The sequence below is a fragment of the Mesocricetus auratus genome, unplaced genomic scaffold (genome assembly GCF_017639785.1).
Source record: "Mesocricetus auratus isolate SY011 unplaced genomic scaffold, BCM_Maur_2.0 Super-Scaffold_100714, whole genome shotgun sequence".
Taxonomy (NCBI): domain Eukaryota; kingdom Metazoa; phylum Chordata; class Mammalia; order Rodentia; family Cricetidae; genus Mesocricetus; species Mesocricetus auratus.
In genome coordinates this window covers 8,491,464-8,515,450 of record NW_024429270.1, presented here as the reverse complement: position 1 = coordinate 8,515,450, position 23,987 = coordinate 8,491,464, and the positions used below count along the sequence as shown (strand labels likewise).

The 23,987-nt window shown below is 36.3% G+C and overlaps 1 protein-coding gene across 8 annotated transcripts in view; it reads left to right on the top strand.

The window, feature by feature from the left end:
• Cdh11 (cadherin 11) overlaps positions 1-23,503 on the top strand; it is a 158,278-nt gene extending 134,775 nt beyond the window's left edge. For 7 of the 8 annotated variants that reach the window (XM_005078646.4, XM_013119491.3, XM_040740751.1 and 4 more), the window contains 5 exons: positions 5,337-5,473; positions 7,851-7,984; positions 8,231-8,348; positions 19,877-20,128; positions 22,182-23,503. In XM_005078646.4, coding sequence (XP_005078703.1) covers positions 5,337-5,473; positions 7,851-7,984; positions 8,231-8,348; positions 19,877-20,128; positions 22,182-22,678 — 1,138 coding nt within the window. In that variant the 3' untranslated portion in view covers positions 22,679-23,503. Of the gene's footprint in view, positions 1-5,336; positions 5,474-7,850; positions 7,985-8,230; positions 8,349-13,247; positions 16,687-19,876; positions 20,129-22,181 lie in introns of those variants that run through there. The other variant, XM_040740754.1, reaches the window with a different exon arrangement.
• Positions 23,504-23,987: the final 484 nt, after the last annotated feature.

Genomic DNA, 23,987 nt, shown 5'->3' with positions numbered 1-23,987 from the left:
ATTCCAAACCACACAACATACTTGATTCTCTGATAGCTACTAGTAAGAAGTACCCATGTAGACATCCACATATTGACAGATTCTATCTTCTAGAAAAAAAACTATTTAAATCATTTTCCCATTATGTAGTTGTACTAGCCATCTTTTTATTATTGAATTATAAAAGTTCATTATATATTCTGGCTGTCATTGCTTTGCAAATGTTTTCTCTCATTTTGTGAGTTGTCTCCAATTTTTTCTGACTGTTTTTTTTAGAGGTAAAACTTTTTAGTTACAATTAACTCCAATTTTTTTCCTTCTTGGTTGTTTCCACTTTACTTGTGAGATATAAGAAATTGTGGCCTATTTTACACAAACTCAAACGCATTTCACCTATATTTCCTTTGAAGAAATTTTATACATTTAGATTTTTATTTAGAGCCTTGATTTATTTCAAATTGATTTCTGGGTGTCATGGGGAGAAGATCATAGACTTAACATTACAGTTAGATAGAATAAACTCTGGTGTCTTGTTGCACAGTAACATGACCATCACTAATATACACAATCTGAATACTTTAAGTATCTTTAAAGGGGTTTGAATATTTGTAATGGAAGATTTGATGTTTAAGTTGAAGAAATGCTAATGGCTTGGATTTGCAAATTGCAAAATGTAAACATTTACTGAAGCACCATCAAAACCATTCATATCTACAATTGTTACGTAAAAATAAAACCAATTCTCTACAAAGCTGTAACATCAGAAAAGATCCCTAGAAATATGGAGATATAAATATGAAGAAATTTGCAATAGGCCATGATATATATATACAATTGATAAAGGAAATTTGGGACTCAGAGTGTAGCTCAGTTGGTAGAACTGGTGCCTAGCATACCTGAGGCCCTCAGTTTGATCTGAAAGCAGAGAATACATGGGATACAGAGGTGTGGATATGTAATCCCATTCCTAGTTCTTCTGAGGTGGCAGCTGAAGGATCAGATGTACATGGTCATCCTGGGATACATGCTAAATTTGAGTCAGTTCTGGGATATATGAGAATTCTTTTAACCCATGTACAAAAATGAAAAAAAACACAGCAGGATAGAAGATTATTTATTATATTTTAGAATATTATCCGTACAAATGAGAGATACCATTTTGAACCTTTTCTTAGAATCAGAACAATATGTTTATGGCAATCTTTGAGACTGTGACTACTTCAGCAGTCAGTGGATGGGAATACTACCCTCAGGGGGATAATATGACTTGTTTAAGTTCATGTAATCAGTTTGGAGACTGAATTTTAATCCAGATTCTATTTTAGCTTCAATTTGCTCTCTTAGACATAGGCAACTGGTAACAGAAATGTTTCTTCAGAAATATCTGACTATACCATTCCTTTGGTAAAAGAAGCTATTTATGTAATGGCAGGAGACCCTTCTTGTGCCTCCAACTGCTTCAAGATGTTCATAGTTATGAGTTAATACATTTAATTTTTGAATTAGAACACCAAGGTGTTATGGGAACCTTTTAGAGGAACAACAATATAAAGACACATGGAGCAACTGCTTATTTTCCCTGCAATTTGTTGTTTCCAGGAATCCAAGTCTGCAATCCATTTATTTGGGTCATGTGTTCAGTGGTAGCTTTTCCATGCATAGAGGCAATTTCCAAGTCTATAATTGTCCACAGATTCTCAATAACCAAGTAGAGCCAAGTGCCTGCCCTATCAACTTGTATTTCTGTTCCTAGAAATGTCAGACAAATTACAGGTAGACTCACAAGTTTATACTGAGTGTACTTCTTACCATCTAATGTACTTATTATACTCTCCATCGTTACACGTATTTGTTAATTTGGACATGAAGTTAAAACTTTATACTATCATTTAGACACTTGAAAAGTGTGTGTGTGTGTGTGTATGTGTGTGTGTGTGCATGTATTGGGTATATGTGTATGTGTTTTCACATGAGGACACACATATACCTGTTCACATGTACATCTACATGTCAGAAGTCAATGCTGTCTTTTCACATCTGTTAATCTCCACATTAATTTCTTTTGAGGTAGAGCTTCTTACTGAACATACAGCTCACCACCAATTGGTTAGACTGGCTGGATAGTAAACACTAAGGATCTGTCTGTCTTTGTGACACCAGCGCTGGTGTTGCAAATGAGATAGGCCTTTATGTGGGTGATGAGAATCTGAATTCAGGTCATCTTGCACATGTAACAAGCTCTTTACTGACTGAGGCATCTCACAACACAGGACCAAAACTCTGAGCCTCTTGCATATTTGCAGATCTCCTTTTCAGATTCTATATAGCATTTAACACATTTTTGGGTAGCATTATTTTTTTTACTGAAATACTCTCTCTCCATGGTTTCCTTCATACTCACTCTTTTTTTTGCCTCTTACCTGTTGTCTTGTTTAGTATTTGATCATTTTCCAACCACTAGAAGCTCCCTAATGCTCAGTGTCCAGTCTCCTATAGGATTTCACTCATGCTGTGATTGAATTGAGTTGGTGTTTCATATTCTTTGCCTCTGGGTAGATTTTTCTCATGATTCTAATTCTGAATTTATGAGAATATATACTGTTAATTTTATCCTTTATTGTTTTTTCTTCACTGACTTATTCTTCCTAAAGGTATAGATCAGCGATAGACAGTCTGGAAAACATCAACAATGCCATGAGTTCAGGTTTCAGTTAAGTATAAACACAATAGAGATATCTGTGAGTTCATATTTACTGTGCCTTATAAATAGAAAGAAGAGCATAGGTACATCTTAGTAAAGTCCTTACTTGAGAATCAAGATGATCTGAGTTTGATCCCAGGAACCCACATGAAAATGCTGATTATGGTAGATCACACTTACAATTCTAGTGCTGAAGAAGAGGATAAATATGGATCCCAGGATTTTGTGGCCATAAGCCTCACACTTATTTGGAGAGTCCCAGGCTTGTGACAGACTCTGTCTCCAAAAATGTGGCGTACAGTTCTTTAACACTAATAATCAAGGTTTTCCTTGAGCCTTTAAATGCACATGTACATACAAGTATCTTTCGCTGCACACATGCATCTGTATATGCACAAATGCACCCCCCACACAGTCATCACATCACGTAGCTGATTTTATCTCTGCACATCATAGAATTGAATCTTTGCTCTCTTAATGTACGACCTTTTCATCATTGACTTCAACATCTATTTTCTGATAAATTAACTTAATGTTGTGTCTTCCCATTATGTTGTGATTTCCCAGACAGTCAGGCCAGAAAGTTAGAAAATTCTCCTAGCCAAACCAGATATCTAATTCTCAGCTGACTCCTACTGCTACTCAATTCATCACATAGTTTTCAATCCCTCGGGCCTTTCAGTGGCTATTTCACTTATTTTGAAAACTACAGCTAATTACTAAATATTCTCTGCTCTCTCTTTTTCTGACCATATTCTATACTACCTCAATGATTACTCAGTTGTCTTGATTTCCTTTATTTGCTTCTTTGCTGAAAGGTCTTCATGGTTTCTCATTGGCTTCAGGGTGCAGGTTACGCTATGACATTCAAGAGCTTTCATATTTTCTCCTCAGTACAACAGGAGCAGGAGCAAAAACTAAAACAACAGCTCCTTTGGGTTGCATTGCTTAATATGGTTGAAGTGTGAGGATTCTTCACTTAATTCTCACATAGAATATAAAGTTAGCTGCAATTGCTGTTCTGGTGCAAAGATAAATATGCTGAAGTTAAGCCATTTTAAGTGACTTTTTCAAAATTATATTACTCAGAGTATGTGCAGTGGGGCATGACTGGAGTTAAGAGTTTGCAAAATCCACATCCATGGACCATTTTATATATTTAGAATTATGTCTTGCTTTATCACTATCCTTATTGTATATGCACTTCCATGTTACTTAAGGAGGAAGATGCTTTATGTTTAAAAAATTCTGTTATTGTACATAGAATTATTTGCTGAGGACTCCACTGCAGTAATTCTGTTAGCTTTGATGATAAGCAAGATCAAGTTGAAGTTCATCCCCAGGAGAAAGGAAAACTATTCATTCCTCATAAGGGGATGTAGATTCAAGTCCATTATAAATAATGTCATGTTTTGAATACTGTAAAGTATTGCTCCATGAGTTATTGTGTTTCCTGGGAATGATATCAAAGATCTGAAATTGGAAGATCTGGTTTACAACATTGGTTCCTCAGAAACAAGACATATACCATTTTCCAATCCAGTCCTGCATAAATTTAGGAGAGTAGGCTCACTGATATCCAGAATCCTCACTTCTTCAGATATTTTTACATTTTTAACTATCACTAATGCCTTAAAACACACATATTCTATACATTTTAGAACAACATGCACAAAACTTCTAAGAACTGAAAACTACCCATTAATAAAGTCCAGAATGGTGTTGGTGTGAACAAAATCCATCTTTATTCTTCTCCACTTTGGAGTTGATGTGATGAAATGAATTATTGGGAACCTTATAGCTTAGCAGACCTATTAAAACTAAGTTGCTAGTATGTGCCAAATCTGACTCACTTATTTTACTTCACCTCAATCTCAGAAAAGTTTCTTTTCCCAACTCCCACCTGACCTTACAGTAAAGACATCGTTCATAATGATCCGAGAATCTGCTTTTGGTTGTTTGAAAGAGACAAATTCTGAGTGAGTAGGACTTGGTAAACTTTGTTCTTTACTGTGAAGCACAGAACAATCAGTAAGCTGTGAAGAGGATGACCTACAAGTAACCGGATAAACCTTGTTTGTTTCTGCATCTTCAGAACCAAATTGCCTATAGGTCTCTATAACCAGAAAAACAAAATAAAACAAAAACCATGCAAAATTCAGCAAGCACTTTTCTTCAAACATGGAAACTCCTGATGTTTAGAGCTATAAATGATAGTGGATGACGAATTTAAATAAAGATGAAACGATTTAATATTTCATATGCCAAAATTTGGCAAAGGTTTGATTCATTTGTGACTTTCTGAGTAGTTTTGGAGTGAGACAAATTCATTCCCCAAATGCAATTTCATAAATATTCAGAAGGTGTGTGATTATAGTAAATATGGAGAAATATGCAACACATTATTATACTTCTCAATCAAATATGCTAAACAGCATTTTCATTCATTGTACTGAATGAGAAGTCCAATGTACCATAATGATTTCTATAAAAGATTCATGTGTAAATTTTGAAAACTAAATTTGATTAAAAAGAAAGCCTAAGTCATGAGATCAGATGGAAAAAAAGTTGCTGTAAATATAACATGGAGAAAATATTCAAATATTAAGCTTCTCTGAATGTCTGGATCTAATTGCCTGATTTGCATTCTGCTTAGGTATTCAATTGATCGTCATACTGACCTCGACAGGTTTTTCACAATTAATCCAGAGGATGGTTTTATTAAAACCACAAAACCTCTAGATAGAGAGGAAACTGCCTGGCTCAACATCTCTGTCTTTGCAGCAGAAATCCGTAAGTATTCTCCTAAGGGCTTTGATTTGACTATGCTAAATATTAATTCTTCTGACTCTAGGCTATAAAATAAAATTGATGAGATGGAGTTTTGTTTTGTGTTGGATTTTTTAAATTCCTTTTATTGAAAATAGATCTTTTTCCTTCACATAATATATCTTCATTACATTTCCCCTCCCTCTACTGTTCTCAGTTCCTCTCCACCTACCCTCCCATTGGGATCCACCTGCTTTCTGTCTCTCATTAGTAAACAAATGGGCTTCTAAGGGATAATAACAAAATAAGATATAGTAAGATAAAACAAAATGTAACACATTTGAATTGGACAAAACAAACCAACAGAAGAAAAAGAGTCCCAGATAAGGCACAAGTATCAGATGCTTAGGAACCTCATAAACTCACCAACCTGAAGGCCATATATATAATCAGACCTCTGAAGTGCAGACCTAATTCAATCCCTTGCCAGCCTTGTGCATGCTGTGTCAGTCTTTAGGAGTTCATAGGAACTTTCAGGTTAATTTAGATGGCCTTGTGCAGTGTCTTCCAACCCCTTTTGTTCTTACCTTCCCCATGCCTCTTCTGCAGGATTTCCTGAGGCCTAGGGGAGGTATTTGATGTAGAAATACCTTTTAGAGATAAGTATGCCAATCTCTTTCACTCTCTGCATACTCCCTGACTGTGTATCTCTGTATGTGTTCCCATCTGCTGTAGGAGGAACTTTCTGATGATGATTAATCAAGGCATTGATCTAAGATTATATCAGAATATCTTTAGGAGTCATTTTGCTGTTACATTTTATTATATGTTTATTTATCTGTCTATTTACTTTTGGGGCAGTTTTATTTGGTTTTACCCAGGTCCTTGAAGTTATTATTATAATTATTTTTACAGGCTTTAAATTTTGTTTGTAGTTGTGCATGTAAGAAAGATAATCAGCCAAGTAGAAATGATTTCATTTTCTTTTTTGTGTGTACACTCAGAAAGATGGTTTACTAGTAGGGTTCTCAAGGATCCAGTAGCTGTGTGGTTCCCCAGGCTGGATGTTTTAGTTTTTCTCCCAAATGTACTGAAATCCTGAAGTAGGCTCTAATGCCAGTGAAGGATTGACCTTGCAAGGAAGGGTGATGGCAATCAGGCAATGAGAGAGAGAGCTTTCTTCTTTAATGTTCTTTCTTTTAATGCCACTAACAAAATGTGTGGTCCAAATTAAAGTTGGCTCGTTCCACTCAGAAGATCTGGATTAAAGGTTTATATTTCTACCTCGCAGATCCAGTTTAACAGTATGTCTTCCCACTTCAGATGATTTAATTAGGAAAAAAATCCCTCACAAGTGTGCCTACTCATTTGGGTTTTAGTTAATTCTAGGTGTAGTCAACTTGACTACAGAAAACAGCCATAATAGATGGCTTACATCCTTTAGAAGTTTAAAACTTATGATCAACATGTCAAACTTGAGGCACTTTGCATAGATATTAACTACTAATTCTTGAAGTTGATCATATATCAAGCTCTCTCAACACATCTCATAGCTGGCACATCCTAACAAAGGTTTTTAAACCCATATTTAGAGCCCCAGATTCAACAGATCTGCCTTAGAGTCCAGTAATTTGTATGAGCAAGAAATGGCCACGTGCATCTGATGCTACACGTGGGACCCCACTTGGAGAGTCATGAAAATAAACTACTTTCTAGAAGGAGTGGTTTCAATTAACAACCTTTAGAATTATTCTCAGCCAATGTAGGAAGATGGTTTAGTATTTCCTGGTTTAGGCATGACATTTATTCCAGGGATCCTTCCACAGAATTTCACACACTTCAGTGCTGAGATAGCTTTTGTGCCAAAAATGCATATGTTAGTTTTTTCCCCCCAGTTCTGTAAGAAGTACTCAGGAGAATAACTTAAAGGGAAGAGCAATTTATTTGTGCCCACAGATTCTGAGTTTCATCCCAGGGTCTGCTTGCTCCATTTCTGCCAGCCTGTAAGGAGGTGGAGCATTGTTTTGGACAAAATGCTACAGAGCAAAGATGCTTATGTCTTCGTAGACATGAAGCATGCTCCAGCGATATCATTCCTTTAACTCGGCCCTACCCTCTACTTTTGATTATTTTCCTAGTAATACCACAATACTACAAAACCATCAATAGATACTTAATTACATCAGAGCCCTCTGTATCAAATCTCTTCCCAAAGCCCATGAACTGGAAACCAGCTCCTAAATATATGAATATGCCTGAACATTTCCTAGTCAAACCATAGTTATTCATTTCTTAGAACTGCATATTTAGGTGGAAGAAGCTTTCTCACTCTGATAATTACCATGGACCATTATATGCTCTTACTTGGTATGTGTTTACTGACTGAATTCTCTTTTCCCAGACAACAGACATCAGGAAGCCAAAGTCCCAGTGGCCATCAAGATCCTTGATGTCAATGACAATGCTCCTAAATTGACTGCCCCTCATGAAGGTTTTATTTGTGAGAGTGATCAGACCAAGCCACTCTCCAACCAGGTAAGGCTGGCTTCCCGTGTCCTGGACATATATGCAATGTATTTGAATGAGACTTTTGTTGTTGTTGTTGTTTTGTTCTATAGTCATCAACTCGATTTACCTCCCTGTGTCCAAAAAGTTTTCATGTCTTAGTACTGCTTTTAAGAGATTTTAAGATCAGAATTTGTATCCTGATAGGAAATTCTAAATAAATGGTATGCTGGTATCATCATCATGATTTACTTACAAACCACCCTTCTCTTTCAGCCAATAGTTACAGTTAGTGCAGATGACCAGGATGACACAGCCAATGGACCAAGATTTATCTTCAGTCTACCCCCTGAAATCATTCACAACCCAAATTTCACAGTCAGAGACAACAGAGGTTTGTACTAAAATTCCTATGCATTCAGAGAAGTAGAAATGGAAAACAAATGCCTTTCCTATCACACAGCACAAACATTTTCACTAATCTAGTAATACCTTCCTGTTGAAGAATAAACAAGGAATAATAACGCCACTTCTGTTTTGACACATGGGTTCATTTGCTACATATGAATAAGAGAGTCTAATTTTGTTTTCATCTCGTGTGTCTGTGTGTGTGTATGTGTGTGTGTGTGTGTGTGTGTGTGTGTGTGTGTTGGCTTTGATATTCATGAAGCAGCAGGGAAACCAAGTGGGAAAGCTTACAGGGTCAATATGCAAACAACTCCATTTATCTAATTTTTAAAAAGAGATTGATAAACCCTTCAGGGGAAGCATGGCTTTATGAATATTGATATCAAGTAAAGCATTAAAAGAGATTAGTTCAACTTTGTAAGGCAGCATAATCTTTCACATACAGACTTTTCCCTCCAAACATAGTTGCAATGCAGTGTGGCTGGCAGAGGAGCTCCATATCTAAAAGTGCTGACAGTGGAATTGCCAGAAGGGGTTAAAATGAAACACTGTTTATCCACTGCAAAAACACATGATAGTATTCAATGTAATTCTTGATTTTCATTCTGTCAGTCAAGGAGGCTACAGACTAGCAGTGTGTTAGAAGGTGATGCTTTGATTGTAGAGGCCTGAAGTGACACAGACTATGGACAAAGTCAGTGGCAGAGTCAGGGGTGAAGAATAAGGGATCATTTTGATTCACAGACCTTTCTGCTATGCTCTTAGTATTACTTCTCAGTGGAAATTGTACATGTAAATCTGTGACAGTGCCAGCCTATGAAAGGGGGAGGCCAGTGCATCCAACCAGGATATGAAACAGAGGTAGGCCTTCTTGATATAGATGTTTTAATAGCTCCATGCTATCCATGCAAAGTATTCATTTGCTTCTTTCCTTATGGCTGAAAAAAGACTAAATGCAGAGGTCTTAAGCTAACGTAAGACCAGTTATTTCCCTATCACGGTTATGTTTGACATCAGTACCATAATGTCAGTAGCTATGATCCAAGCACTATGTTGAGATTCCTCACCTACTCTGCTAACTTAATCTTCATTACACCACAGGCAGTAGTTATTATTAGCATTCCCATTAGACAGATGAGTACAATAAAGCACAAAACCATTAAACAATTTGCCTAAACTTAACCATGCACTTAGAAAGGAGAGTGGAGTTTTAAACTGTGTAGTCCAGGTTGATGTTACAGTTTTAACTTCTTCCTGAACTACTATTAAAGCAGAGCAACATTCCTTATTCTCCAAGGATCTGGAGGGAATATGATTTGACATATTTTAATATTTTGTGAACTGACTATAACATTTAATTATGGGACGAATAAATTAAGCATATATCAAAATGAGACTACAAGTGAAAATTCCTGAGGTATTATGACAGGGGCTTTTCTCAGACAAAGCAAGGCAAGTACTCTGCAGATACGGGTTTTTTAAAAATCTCAGAATAAACCCAGGGTTCACTTTTAAAATAACCCTTATCATTTCAAAACTCATTCTTTATTTTGCATCCTTTTACTTTGTCCATAACCTTCAACTTCAAGGCTTTATGTGTAAGCTCCCTCAGAACCTGTGACCCAGGCCTATAATTTCCTCTGCTCTGAAGTTGAGACAGGAGGATTGCAAATTCAAGGACTTCCTAAACCACAATGTGTTTAAGGAAAGCTTACACCATGTAGCAAAATCTGTCTCCAAAACAAAGTTAACTAAAAGGGCTCAAGATATAGCTATAAGCAAGTGTTTTCATGGTCTGCAAGAGACACTAAGGTCAAAGGTTCAAACCACAGTAAAGGAGATGTGGTGGAAGGAGGGTGGCAGAGAAGAAAGGAGGGAGAGAGAGGTGGGGGGATTCGAGAAAACACTAGGGTAGAAAGCAGTTTTCAGTCAAGGGCACATTCCTTCAGTTGGTACAGAGAGGAGTAATATAGGAACTTACTTTTGTCATGATGTTTCTCCATTAGAGGAGACAGGAGTGCAGGTGAGAACTTAATCAAGATGTTCTTTGCTAAGCTGAGATATATCTACATAAAATTTGCTTAAGGATTTCTGAGGTATTGGTGTGTCTGTATTTTAGCACAAGAGAATCCCTGCCTTAATTGGTAGAAGTTGTCATCTTCCCAAACTAGTTACCAATACTACTTTGGATTGATAACTTGTTTTGTTTTCCCATTTTCAGGGTTAATATTAGTTTAGTTTTCACTTACCTTCGTCAGTAGTGAGGAGACTTGATCAGTTGTCCAGGAAACACCTGTATGTTCATATAATCCCCAAATTACATTTGACATCTAAAGCTTTACTCTATTCCCAACAAGTTCTACATTTACAGCATGTTTTCTGCACGCAGCAGGCTCTTCCAGGCTTCTTCTTCATCACCTGCTTTGTGTGTGTGTGTGTGTGTGTGTGTGTGTGTGTGTGTGATCATATTTTGTCTCCATTAACCTCTGTAAACACTAAACTGTGTCATATTGTTCTCAGGAGGTTTGTACGTATTTTATTTTACCACGGTACTCTGTGGATGCCTTCTATAATTTCACAGAGATTATTTTACCACTGACAAGCCAGCCAACTACACAATCCATCTCCACTACCTTCTCTTTCAGGAGACTAATCTTACTATTGAGCTATACTTTTGTAGAGAATTGCTACTTCTTAAGAAAAATTACTTTATTAACTATGGCAAACAGTTAATGAAAACTTGCATGTTTAGTGCTATTACAGAATCTCAAAGCAAATGCAGTCCTATAATTATCATTTAATAGAGTTACTTTCTGCCGGCTCCTAAAAGTAATTACATATTGAAGTAATCCAAAAGGAATAATCACATTCCACATCCTATTAATAGCCTACTGAGTTACCAAATTTCTCGGCAGAGACCATTTTCCATAGAAAATAAGAGATAATGGTTTAGATCATGCTGAGTAAAAGTATCAAGTCACTTTCTCCTTGAGTGTTTACTTCTGTTATGCAGTATAAATAAGCACTATTGTTTGCCGAAAGTCTTTCTAAGCATCTTTAGAGACATAAGAGGAAAACCCTCTTAGTACAAATCAGCCTTTTATTTCATTTCATCTTACTCTATTCTGTAGTCCCACCTTTAAAGCTGGATCAGCGGGGATAAAGAAAGAACACTAGGTTGCTCTTCAACATGTGTGTCCACCTCAAGCTATTACTATCTGGAATGGTGTTGTTTGTACAGATAAATAGTCAGTGCACTGAGCCCATTGAGATGCATGTACTTTGAAACTGCCAGACTTAATGACATCCCTGAGAATACAAGGAATGCATAATGGATAAGAAAACGACAAGGGTGGAAAAAGACAGGGGATAATCCTTCTCATTCTGCCAGTTCTTTCACTGCCTTATAAAATCTTTTCAGTACGATTTTCACCCAATTCATCAAAGGACCCATAAGGATGTGTTTTATGTCTTTAGTCACAATTTCAAATGAGGCAAGAACATGAATTGCCCAAGAGCAGTGATCTGTCCAAGGTCATACTCCCTAGTCAGTCTTGAAATCAAGTCTAAATATTTGGAAGTAATTGCTTAGTGCATGTGAAATACTGGAGCGTACAAAGAAAACTGTGGTATTTTGTAGTTAATTCTCTTCTGTCTTTGTTTGCTGCCCAGTTAAATGAGAACAAGCCACAGAGATGAAAGATTTATAGTTCTGTCCATGAGTCTAGTATTCAGGGAACGTATGAAGAGAAAGTGAAAATGAGTTTGATTTCCATTTCAATCATAGCCATAATAATTTTGGTAAAATATGATTTCAAAGAATCTTAGGATGTTTCTATTGCATAATTAATACATACCCCTTGTAGAAAAATTTGAAAACACAAGCAACAGAAATAAGATTAAAAATAATAAAAATAACGTGGTGTGCTATAAAAAAATCACTGTTGTTTGTATTATGTTTTAGCTGGGTTTTTTTCTTAATTTTTTTTTTATGAAAAGCAACTTAAGCATCTTTTTTCCACTCAGCATGTGCCATATAATGGTCTGCACCAGAACACTGTTGTCAGTGCCTTCTAACTATGGTCCAGTTCACTAAAGGATAGCATTAGGCTGTTATTTTTAAATTCATCACTTTTGCACACCTTTGCCAGTTATGTGATTAACTCTTTTAGGATGAAATCTTAGAATGAATTCTGTAGACCAAAAGCACTTTTTGGTATTTTTTTCTATTTTACTTTTATTACAAATGGATTTTTTCATATAATATACTTTGATTTCTCCCTAATAGGCCCAGTGTACATTGGGAATGTTTATACCCCTCCAGCATAGAGAAAATTGAACAAATATCACAAAGTAGTTTAGCATGAGAAATGTAATAAACTGTAACTATTCATATTCTGTCAATGTCAACACACAATATTCACATAGATGTCTCAAAGGTGCTTCTTTGAATTAAGTAACTACACACAGGCAATTATGGCTTCCATGTGTACTTTATAGTAATTTTTATTTTATTTTGTAGATTCTGGAGCATAATTCCCCCAGAAGTGTACAAATTCTTATTTCTTCTTAGTGTCATTGGAGCCACCACAGCTTTGAATCATCTTTTACATTAGCAATTTAAAAGCCATCTTATTTATAATTTGCCTTATTTTAGTATTCCTTTCATTGCAAAATACTGGTTAAATAAAACATTTTGTCTGGCTTCTGTTCATTTTTTAGGAGGCTGGGTATGCATGTGAACTTCTGACAAACCTGTGGGATAAGAGGCATTCTGTGTGTACTTTTGATTCCTTTTCTCTCTCTGCAACAAAGACTTTAGATTTTTAAGAGAATTTTTTTTAATTCTTACTGTTGTTTTTGGTTTTTGTGTCTTTTCCTCTAGATCATGAAGCTTGGTGGTTCTTCAACTAAGATAGAGATCATTTTTTACAATCTATGGAGGAAATTAGCTTAATTGACATACAACCTTATACTATGCAAAGATGAGCTGTGGACAAATGAAATGCACTGAAAAGTAGAAAATGTGAATTCTGTCTTTATTTGCATTTCCATGTTATTGTGAGAAATGTTTCTTTCTTTTTTTTCTTTGTGATAAATTCTTTGGGACATCATATATAGAAGCAATAATGTATGGAGCTTACCCATATTAAAAGCTCAATAAATATTGCCTGGTTGATTCTACCACCTAAACAATAGTAAAGGAATGATGTCATTAAAAGACACAGCAGTTACTAGAAGAAATTTTGATAGCCTTATGTAGTATTACATGTTTATAATTCCAGTTATTAAGAGTGTGGGGCTTTAGCAGCCATCCTAAGCTACATAGTGATTTCTAGGCCACCATAGGCAACAGAATTCAGCCTTGTCCTGAAACAAAAGTAGAAAAAAGAAGACAAAGGAGTAATATATACAGTATAATTATAGATGGCATAGGTCAGATTAGATTTGAAAGTAAGTAATATGAGGAGATAAACTGGCAAGTTCTGACCATAAAAATGCTAGATCAGTATGTGGTGAATCAAAAACAGTAGCCTTGTAGGAGCTGGTGAGATGATAAATTGGGTAAGAGAACTTTCTGTGCAATGAAAAGAACCTGAGTTTGAATCCCCAGTGTCTACATAAAAAAGTCTTGAATGTCCTTGTATGCCTGCGACTCCCATGTTGCAAGACTGAGATGGTGAGGACATAGGCGCTTGCTAGTCATCCTTAGGTTTAGTGAGGAACTCTGTATCAAGGGAATAATGTTGCAAATGTTAGAGCAAGACAATCTTTGTCTTCTAATGGCCTCTGTAGGTGTGCCCACAACTCACCTACACACACATACACCTACTTTAGAATATTCCCTTATGCACACAGAGGCATATATTCTTACAGATATGCACACACAGGTACACACACCTACATTTATGCTCACATAGAATTCCACAACTTCAAATATGCATACACAGGCACATATACACAAATACCAGATAAGAAAAATGTAGTGCATTTTTTTATTGTTTTGGTCTTCTTTTCTTTTCTTTTTGCCCTTTATTCCCTGTGGGCCCACCACACAGTTCCCAAATGTATATACAGAGACTTATTCTTACTTAGGAATGTCTGGCCTTAGCTTGGCTTGTTTCTAGCCAGCTTTCTGAACTTAAATTATCCCATCTGCCTTTCAACTCTGGGCTTTTACCTCTCCCTATTGTCTCTATCTTCCTTTATTTCTTATTCCATGTCTGGCTGTGTGACTGGGTGACTGGTTCCTGGAATCCTTCTCTCCCTCTCCATTTTTCACTCCTCTTCTCTTCTCTTTCTATTTTTTTATATCCATGCTAATCCCACCTATCCCTCTCCTGCCTAACTACTGACTGCTCCGCTCTTTATTAGACCAATCTGGTATGTTACACAAGCAAAGTATCACAGCTTCACAGAGCTAAACAAATACAACATAAAAGAATTCACCACATCTTTGCATCATTAAACACATATTCCATAGCATAAATTAATGTAGCACATCTTAAAATAATATTCCACAACAGTGTAGAAACACATGAAATCATTTGTTCTACCAACACATAGAATACTACAGACATACAGAGATCAACAAAACAGTGAGTAAAACAAATTTGGGAACTCTGTATTTTTATGGAGACCACAGGCATTCAAACAGTTTATTGTGGGCAGTGAAATACTAATTTACCACACCTAGAGCAAAAGATCCTAGTATATTTAAAAAGGCAAGAAAGTGAGACTATATAAGGTCAATAAGTTCATCTTTGAACACACATATGCACAGTATAGAATTTACAAGTACTATATTAATTTCTAATATTTGTGCCACTTAGTTTGATATGACAACCTGCCTGATGCACCAACTTTAAGCAAATTATTAAAAACACACAAATTTAAATAAGCATAAAAATAATTGTGTAAAGTTAAACTTTCTAATGATATTCATGTAATTCTATTTCATACTGCTTTCTGAAATTATTAACTTAAATCTTCTCCAAGACTGTTGGGTCACATATATTCTCCCTCCCTCCCTCCATACACACACACACACACACACACACACACACACACACACACACACACACACACAGAGAGAGAATACTTATCCTAGGGAAAATGGAGCCCAATAGAAAGTAAATAAATATTTGTTCTGCTAGTGACTTGATAATGAACTTCCTGAATATATGGAAGAGTTTTTACTAAAGTATATGGATCGACTTTGTCCCTAAGTGTGTGATGAATTGGTAAAACTGGTAAATTTAGGTGAGAAGGGAAGAAAACATCTCCCTAAGAACAAGGCCTACTTTAACTTCCCCAAATATTTAATTAGCTCAAGAGCAAATTCTCAGAGTAAACTATCTATAGAGTCTTATAAATAGCGAGAAAGCTTCAATTGGTCCCTAAATGAGGAATATTCACCCCTACAGACTGGAAGGACAGAGAACAAAGAGTAGCAAGGAAAAATTCACCTCTGATGTTAACATAGAAACAACATAATATTTTAGTCCCTTTCTCTCATGCTTCCTTAGATCATATTTTCACATGCATGAGCTATGCCTTTTTCTGGCAATATGTTTTAGATTAATACAAGATTTGATACCCAGTACAGCCCCATATCAAGAGCATCTCTCTATGAGAATTATCCCTTTTGGTGTCATATTTTATGTATCTCCCCATTGGGCTAAATCATCATCATAATGCTTATGTAAGCATCCCAACCAGGTGCCATGGAGACTATTATCATTAGGAAACTTTGAATTTTGTTAGTATAATGAAAAACTGTGCAGGTAAAAGCAGCACAAATTTAGGAGTCTACGTTTTAGACATAAAATTTCTAAACTTGAATTTATTTTCTCCATTTATAGAAACACTAAAATCTGTGCATGTCATATACCAGTAATTAATGGCAACATTTGCAAAGTTTTGCCTAAGTGGGGAAAAAGTATAACTGGTTACCTATCTGCATCCAGAGATGAAAATATTGAGCATCAGTATAAAAAACCAAGGTGCTTGAAAACAATTTTTATTCTGGGCAAATATATAACCTAGAACTGACACATAAGCTAGTTCCTTACTTATGGAATATTAGCCCTTCTTCGTAGGCAGTTGTATTAGAAACTATAGTGACATTTCTAAGAATTCACATTCTCTTCTCTGTTAGTCTCCTACTCAAAGAGGAGCATGTCCAGGAAGGAATGAATATTCTCCTAGCGTCATCAACAGATCAACACCGCACTAAGTACTTTTGTGAATGGAAGCACAGTTCATTTTAAATATATTAATTTTATGTTGAAAATCAAATAAAAAACATGCAGAAGATTCAAGATATGAATTACTACTCTTTGATCCTTAAGACTGAGAAGTTTTTCTCTTTAAAGACTTTTCATAGGTAGAAAAAAGGATCTATGAAGTCTCAAAATACAACATTTAAAATGAATTCAACATTCATCTTTTTATGGTTCCTCTTAGTTATCATGTTGAAATCTATTCTTCTCTGTAAATATGTCCACACTTAATCTCTTTACTTTCTTAAATCCCAACTAAGGGCACGTTCAAAGACAGAGTGTGAGTGGCCAGTTATTTAGAATAATTCAGATAAAAAGTAAACATAGTCATTCTTAGAATGCAGCACTTGTTCTAAGTAGGAAAGGAGTCTTCCTATTGTTAGTTTATTTCTTTTCCCATTAGTGCTTTTATAACTGACTTTCCTTTGTTCCTGACCATACTGTCTTTTTTTCTGACCATGTTTGGATGGATCACAAGAAATATCATCATATGGAAAAGTTCATACTCCTGTGAGAGGTAGGGCAATGAGGACTTAGAGTTAATTTAAGCAGCTTAGATAGGTCAGATTGGTAGACAAGTCTCCTGTCTATAACCTTAACTCTTCATTAAGGCCCATGGATGGTCTTGTCTCTGGGTGTTAAGGTTTTGGTTGGCAGATTCTGTGGGTTCTCTGGAAGACGAACCAGCCTAGAGGACATTTGGTGGAGTGTATTACATCATTTAGTTCCAGTAACCACTCAATGTTTCAGTAGATTTTCTTGTTTTAAAGATAAGCAGTAAAGACTCTAGACGGGGGAAAAACATTCATTATTGAAACTTGCAATTAACATTTCTGGAAGACTCATAGTCCACTTCTTTCCTATCCCTAGAACTGATCCTAATCTCTGTGTGTATAAACATCCTTTACCAGAAGAGATTTTAAAAGGACTTTTAGAGATCCTGCTGTTCTATCACCCAGAGTCTGGACCTGAGTCAGTTAACCTGGAACTCGGATGAGCTTTTCTGTAATAATTTCAGTGTCTCTGAGAACAGCTGGCTTTACAGAAAATGACTCACCTCAGACTCACATATTCCTGTGTTTATAAAACTATGTTACACTAATGTTTGAGTTTCAACTACTCTTGTGTAGGTTGACTGCTATGATCTGAACAGGCAAACCTGCATGGATGACTGGTTAAAAAATAGATTTCAAATAATGGTTTGCAAAAGTTTATGAAAACAGAAAGAAAAATTCTCGGTTCACATTCTTTTTAGCCATGATTTCATGGTACCAGAGTAGAATCTTCATAGTTAAACTCCACCCATTTTATAGCTACTTTAATCAAGACATTTAATCTACTTGCTTGTATTTATGAATTTTTAATATTTATTTCATTCATAATGTCTATAATGGTATTTCAAGTCATTAAAATGGAGTAAAGATTGTAAATTTTTAGTTGTGAAAATCTTATTTAAACACAGATAAGCAGAAAATAGACAATGTGTTTAAATAATTTATTATAGACACATACATTTAATATGAAGTGAGACACAGTGGTTTCACCATGAACAGAAGATCATCATCAAGAGACTAACTTTTGTTTGGCTAGTTTATTTTTCACCCTATTTTATGTAGTATATATAACTTTTCTCCAATTATAAAATCGTAGTATTCCAATCACACAAAATCCAGAAAATATAGAAATGAGAGACCCAGGCATTCTACCTTGGCTTGGTTTAGCTGGCAGTGCAAGGCTGAGAAACCATCATCATAAAGATTGCCAAAGTTGGTGACTAAAATGTATCAGATCTATCAAACAGACCAAGTAAAATAAATTACATTTTCTTTTACCTAAAACCCATCAATTTTACTTCAAGATTCTTGGATATATTTTTCCTACTATAGTAATGAATTTATGACCCTATCAACCTAGTTTAAGCTTGTCAGCTAGGCAGCCTTGCTCTTGGCCATAGCATTCACTCTGCTATAAATTGCCGCTTTTTAACCTACAAATGGCCAGGCCATACCAGCAGATCAGGGTGCCACACACAATTTGATGGAGAACTTTGACTTTCTTTTTTCTTTTTTGTTAATTTAACTTTTTGCACATGTCACTCTCAGTTCCCTCCCCCTCCCCTCCTCCCCCTAAATTTCTACTCATTAAAAGAAACAATGTTTTCTCTAACAGGAAAAAGTATGCCGTATTGGATTTTTGCCTGGAGAGAGAACATGATGAGGAAGCATTGAAGAATAGAGGTTATAAAACATGGAGAAACATGAAAGCCAACATCTGGAGATTTGGTTAAACTTTTCCCAGGACCGAGTTACACGATTTGCTCAGCAAATATTTATTAAGTGCCTGCTGTGCATCTGACAGTAAAGAGCTTGAGATGAATCAGATAAAATCCTCCACTCTCTGGAAATCCCCAATCTCATTGAGGTCAAAGTGGTTATGTCAGCAAATCCTGAGAGATGTGTAGAATATGTACTTTTATAGAAATAGGAATATAGAGTATGATGATTCACAATAGACAGGGGTAATGGAGAGGTTCAGAGGGAATCCTTCAGGGATGACTTTGAGATGTATTTTTGAGCCAGGAGAAGTATGACTTTCCTTATAGAAAATAGCTATTTGATGTGAGAAAACACTGGAAGGAAAGACAAGGCATATTCAGTGGTGCTTGGAACACAAGTGCGTTCTCCGTGTTGAGCTGAACTGGTTCATTTGGGATGGCAGCATTTGTCAACTGGGAAAACATGCTTAAGTCTAGGTAAAGAAAATGCAGTGTTCTGCTTTGCAGTCTTGGGCAATGTGGGTGACAGAGAGAGCTGTTGAATTCAATACGGTGACACGCTTAAGGACTTGGTCGCTGAGGCTTGTTTGAGTTTCAAAGAAACAAGAATGAGCTGCACAGTTAATCACATATTTCTACTTTCCTGAAGAAATTTTCCGGTGGTTTATGAGTGGGTTTGTGATTTGAGTGTGGAAGGATGTGGAATATTTTAGAAAATACAATCTGCCAAATACAAACCTTAAAAAGCCAATTTCTCCAAAATGTAGAGTTAATTCTGTCATAGGATCATGACATACCATGGCCTCTGTAAACATCTAGATGAATGAACAAATGAGAAAGGCTCTAACTTTGACTTTGGTAACACAAAATATGTCTTCAAAGCTGGAAAGTGGTTGGCAACTGTGATTGGTTTGGCCCTATGATGAAAACACACCGTCTCTCTTCTTCAAACAGATAACACTGCAGGCGTATACGCTCGGCGTGGAGGGTTCAGTCGACAGAAGCAGGACTTTTACCTCCTGCCCATTGTGATCAGCGATGGTGGCATCCCACCCATGAGTAGCACCAATACCCTCACTATTAAAGTCTGTGGGTGTGATGTGAATGGGGTACTGCTCTCCTGTAATGCTGAGGCCTACATCCTGAAAGCTGGCTTGAGCACCGGGGCACTTATCGCCATCCTTGCCTGCATTGTCATTCTCCTGGGTAAGGATTTCTCTGCTCTTTGGTACAACCAATGTACACCCTTCAAATGATTTATCCAGGACAGGATGGTCACAAGTACTGTACTGGGTACATTCACATAGTTTAAAACAAACCACAAGGGGTGGCATCCCTCATGAATTCTATTGCAAAATGAGTAGAGCATGGGAATGGACAAATTTTGCAGAAAGAGTCTAAGGAAGGTCATGATGAACATTTTACTTTATATGATAGGACTGTAGGGCAGATTTCTTCCGTAAGCTGGAGGGACATGGGAGATAGTTTTGTAGCTGAAATATATAGGCAGAAACCTGTTATCTGAGGGAGGTTTTCTCCATACAAACAAGCAAGCAATAAAGACTAGGCACAATGGAGCAGAAAGAGTAATTATTGCCGTGATGGATCACTGAAGAAGATAAAACAGCCAAAAGAAGCTGAGCTGTGACTTCCTAATTATCTGCAACATATATCTGCATGCCTCAGCTTATGGTGATCCCTGTGAGCTTCTCTTGTAGTTTCTGGAGAGGTAGCCCTCATCATCAGCTAATGTCTTAACATTTCAGAACCAGTAAGTACTATGATAAAACTTCAAGGCCAAGGAGTCTAACATCAAACATATCCATTTTCCATTGAATAAATTAATAGGTAGGAAATTGGGCAGGCAATTTGGTTCAGCAATTAGTAGGTGTTATCTGAGAGTCAGATCCTATGGGAAACTCTGAGAGATAGTCCTTATTTTGGAAATAATTCATGATTAAATAGAGGCACACAGTAGACTTAATGATTGAGACATGGGGTAGTATAGATTTAGGTTAGACAACATCTAACATTTCCCAAGAATGCCCGACACATATTCCTAGAGTAGATATATAAATTCTGGAGCAGAGTTTTATCGCTAATGTAAGCGGCTGCACTGCATGGGTATTCCAAACAAGATGAAGGCTCTATCAAGAATTAATACTGGGCTGAGGTAGATGCATGCACCAAAATACAGTGATAAAAACTGTGATGTCATGGTACTGAAACCAATAGGCCTTTCTCATATCTGGTATGGGATAAAAAGAAATGTTCCGTAAATGAATGACAAAAGCAAACACATGCAAGTGTAACAACAATCCCACTAGTTTGCCAAAGCAAAACAAACAAGTAAGTAAATATATAAATAAATGTAAAAAGGAGTGTTTTGGTCTGGTGAATATACTACAGCAAGTCACAGGGCTCTGGAGACCTTCTGAAATCTGAGTGTAGTATCTCATTACCAAATCCCAGAATGTATGACCTCAAATGAACTCTCACTCCATTTGCCAAATACAGCTACAAACCTTGTTTTCAGTCTTGCTGATGATGTGCAGGTGTCTTCAAACAAAAGTTTGTTGGAGCCTGCTGATAGAAGTGGGGAGGACACAGAATCAATAAAGAAAAAGAGTTTAGTGTTCCTTATAAATGATTGCTTGCCCTGGCAAGTGAGTGCCCAAGCCTAATGGAATGCCTCTCCCAGAAAAAAACAGGATTGTTTCACCTGTGCTTTTAAGTGATAATCTATTTCTATGTTCAAATAGATGGCATATTTTTCCCCTGAGGGTTTTCGTAGTTGTCCTCTCTCCCACCCTTTATGATAAGGTTTCCTTTTGTATTATAGAGTAAGGACTTGGGACAGGAGTCTATTTTTGCCTCAGAAAGTTAAGTTCTGGGTGCTCTGAGAATTCTAATATTCAGAGAAAACTTGTTAGGAAACAAGTTAGGAAAACTTGGAGAAGCCTGTTCCATCCTTCTTCAGGAAATGGTAGTCCTCACTGCTTCTTAAGAGGACAGCCAAATAGCATTGGGATTCATTTGCAAAACATTCAATGTAACTCTAATCTATCAGGTCACAGGGCATGATACTCTCATTTTAGACTCTCCTGATAGAGGCAGGTCACAGTGGAGTTCTTGGAGTCTTCTGGAAAAGAGATCATTTTCTCACCATTCCAGGTTTTGAAGCAGAGTCCCTCTGGGAAGACTAACCAGGGAAGTTGGGCTTAATCTTTGCTGACTTTTTCTTTTTCTTTTCCTACAGTCATTGTTGTATTGTTTGTGACTCTGAGGAGGCAAAAGAAAGAACCACTCATTGTGTTTGAGGAAGAGGATGTCCGTGAGAACATCATAACCTATGATGATGAAGGGGGTGGTGAGGAAGACACAGAAGCCTTTGACATCGCTACACTCCAGAATCCTGATGGTATCAATGGATTTATCCCTCGCAAAGACATCAAACCTGAGTATCAATACATGCCTAGACCGGGGCTGCGACCAGCACCCAACAGTGTGGATGTAGATGACTTCATCAACACAAGAATACAGGAGGCAGATAATGACCCCACAGCCCCTCCCTATGACTCCATCCAAATCTATGGGTATGAGGGTAGGGGTTCTGTGGCAGGGTCCCTGAGCTCCTTAGAGTCTGCCACTACAGATTCAGACCTGGACTACGACTATCTCCAGAACTGGGGACCTCGCTTTAAGAAACTAGCAGACTTGTATGGCTCCAAAGACACTTTTGATGATGACTCTTAACAATAATGATACAAATTTGGCCTTAAGAACTGTGTCTGGCATTCTCAAGAATCTAGAAGATGTGTAAACAGGTATTTTTTTAAAACAAGGAAAGGCTCATTTAAAACAAGCAGAGTTTTACAGAGAGGAAACATTAATAAAACTGCAAGGACATCAAAGTGGTAAATACTGTGAAGTACCTTTTCCCACTAAAAAAACAAATACTGAAGTTGTTTACCAACTTCATTAGAGAAAAACCACTTGGCACACAAAATATTTAAAGGAAGGAAAAGTCTACAGCGAACTTACAATGAAGGGAAATCGTCTATATGTTACGAACATCTAAGTCTCTCTTACTTTATTTTTTAATTTGTCAAAGAAGCTTCCACAAAATTAGAAAGGACAACAGTTCTGAGCTGTAATTTCGCCTTAAACTATGGACACTCTATCTGTAGTGCATTTTTAAACTTGAAATATATAATATCCAGCCAGCTTAAACCCATACAATGTTATGTACATTACAATGTACAATTATGTCTCTTGAGCATCAATCTTGTTACTGCTGATTCTTGTAAATCTTTTTGCTTCTACTTTCATCCTAAACTAATACGTGCCAGATATAACTGTCTTGTTTCAGTGAGGAGCACCCTATTTCTATGTCAATTTTAATGTATCTATTTGTACAATTTTAAAGTTCTTATTTTAGTATACATACAAATATCAGTATTCTGACATGTACGGAAATGTTACAGCATCACACTTATATTTTATGAACATTGTACTGTTGCTTTAATATGAGCTTCAATATAAGAAGCAACCTTTGAAATAAAAAAGATTCTTTTTTAATTCTGGGTTTGATTCTTAACGTTGAAAACACAAGGGTTTCTAATGATCCATTTATATTTCTAATTTAATTGTGATCTTTTAATAACCCTATTTATGATCTGTTATAGTCTGCTGCTCTATTTGTTTATTTAAATCAAATATGTTTGACTTTTTAAGATAAGATTCTGTAACTTCATGTAAATTATTTTTTGTACGTTTTGGTTTTACATCCTGGCTTTTCCTCAAGAATAGCTTCTAAAGAAGGATGTTAGGGATCTAGACTAGCCTATGATTAGCCTATGATTTTATAATATGTTATACAATATGCATTTAACCTGTGAACTCATAATTATGAGAGACAAAATTCATGAGGATTGTCAGACCTCTTGATGTTCTAGATATAGATTTGATACCCCACCTTGAGATTGTAGAGTTGGAGGAGAAAATAGTCAAAACACACATTACTCTGGTTTTCTTTATGTAAAATTTATTAGGATAAAGTAAG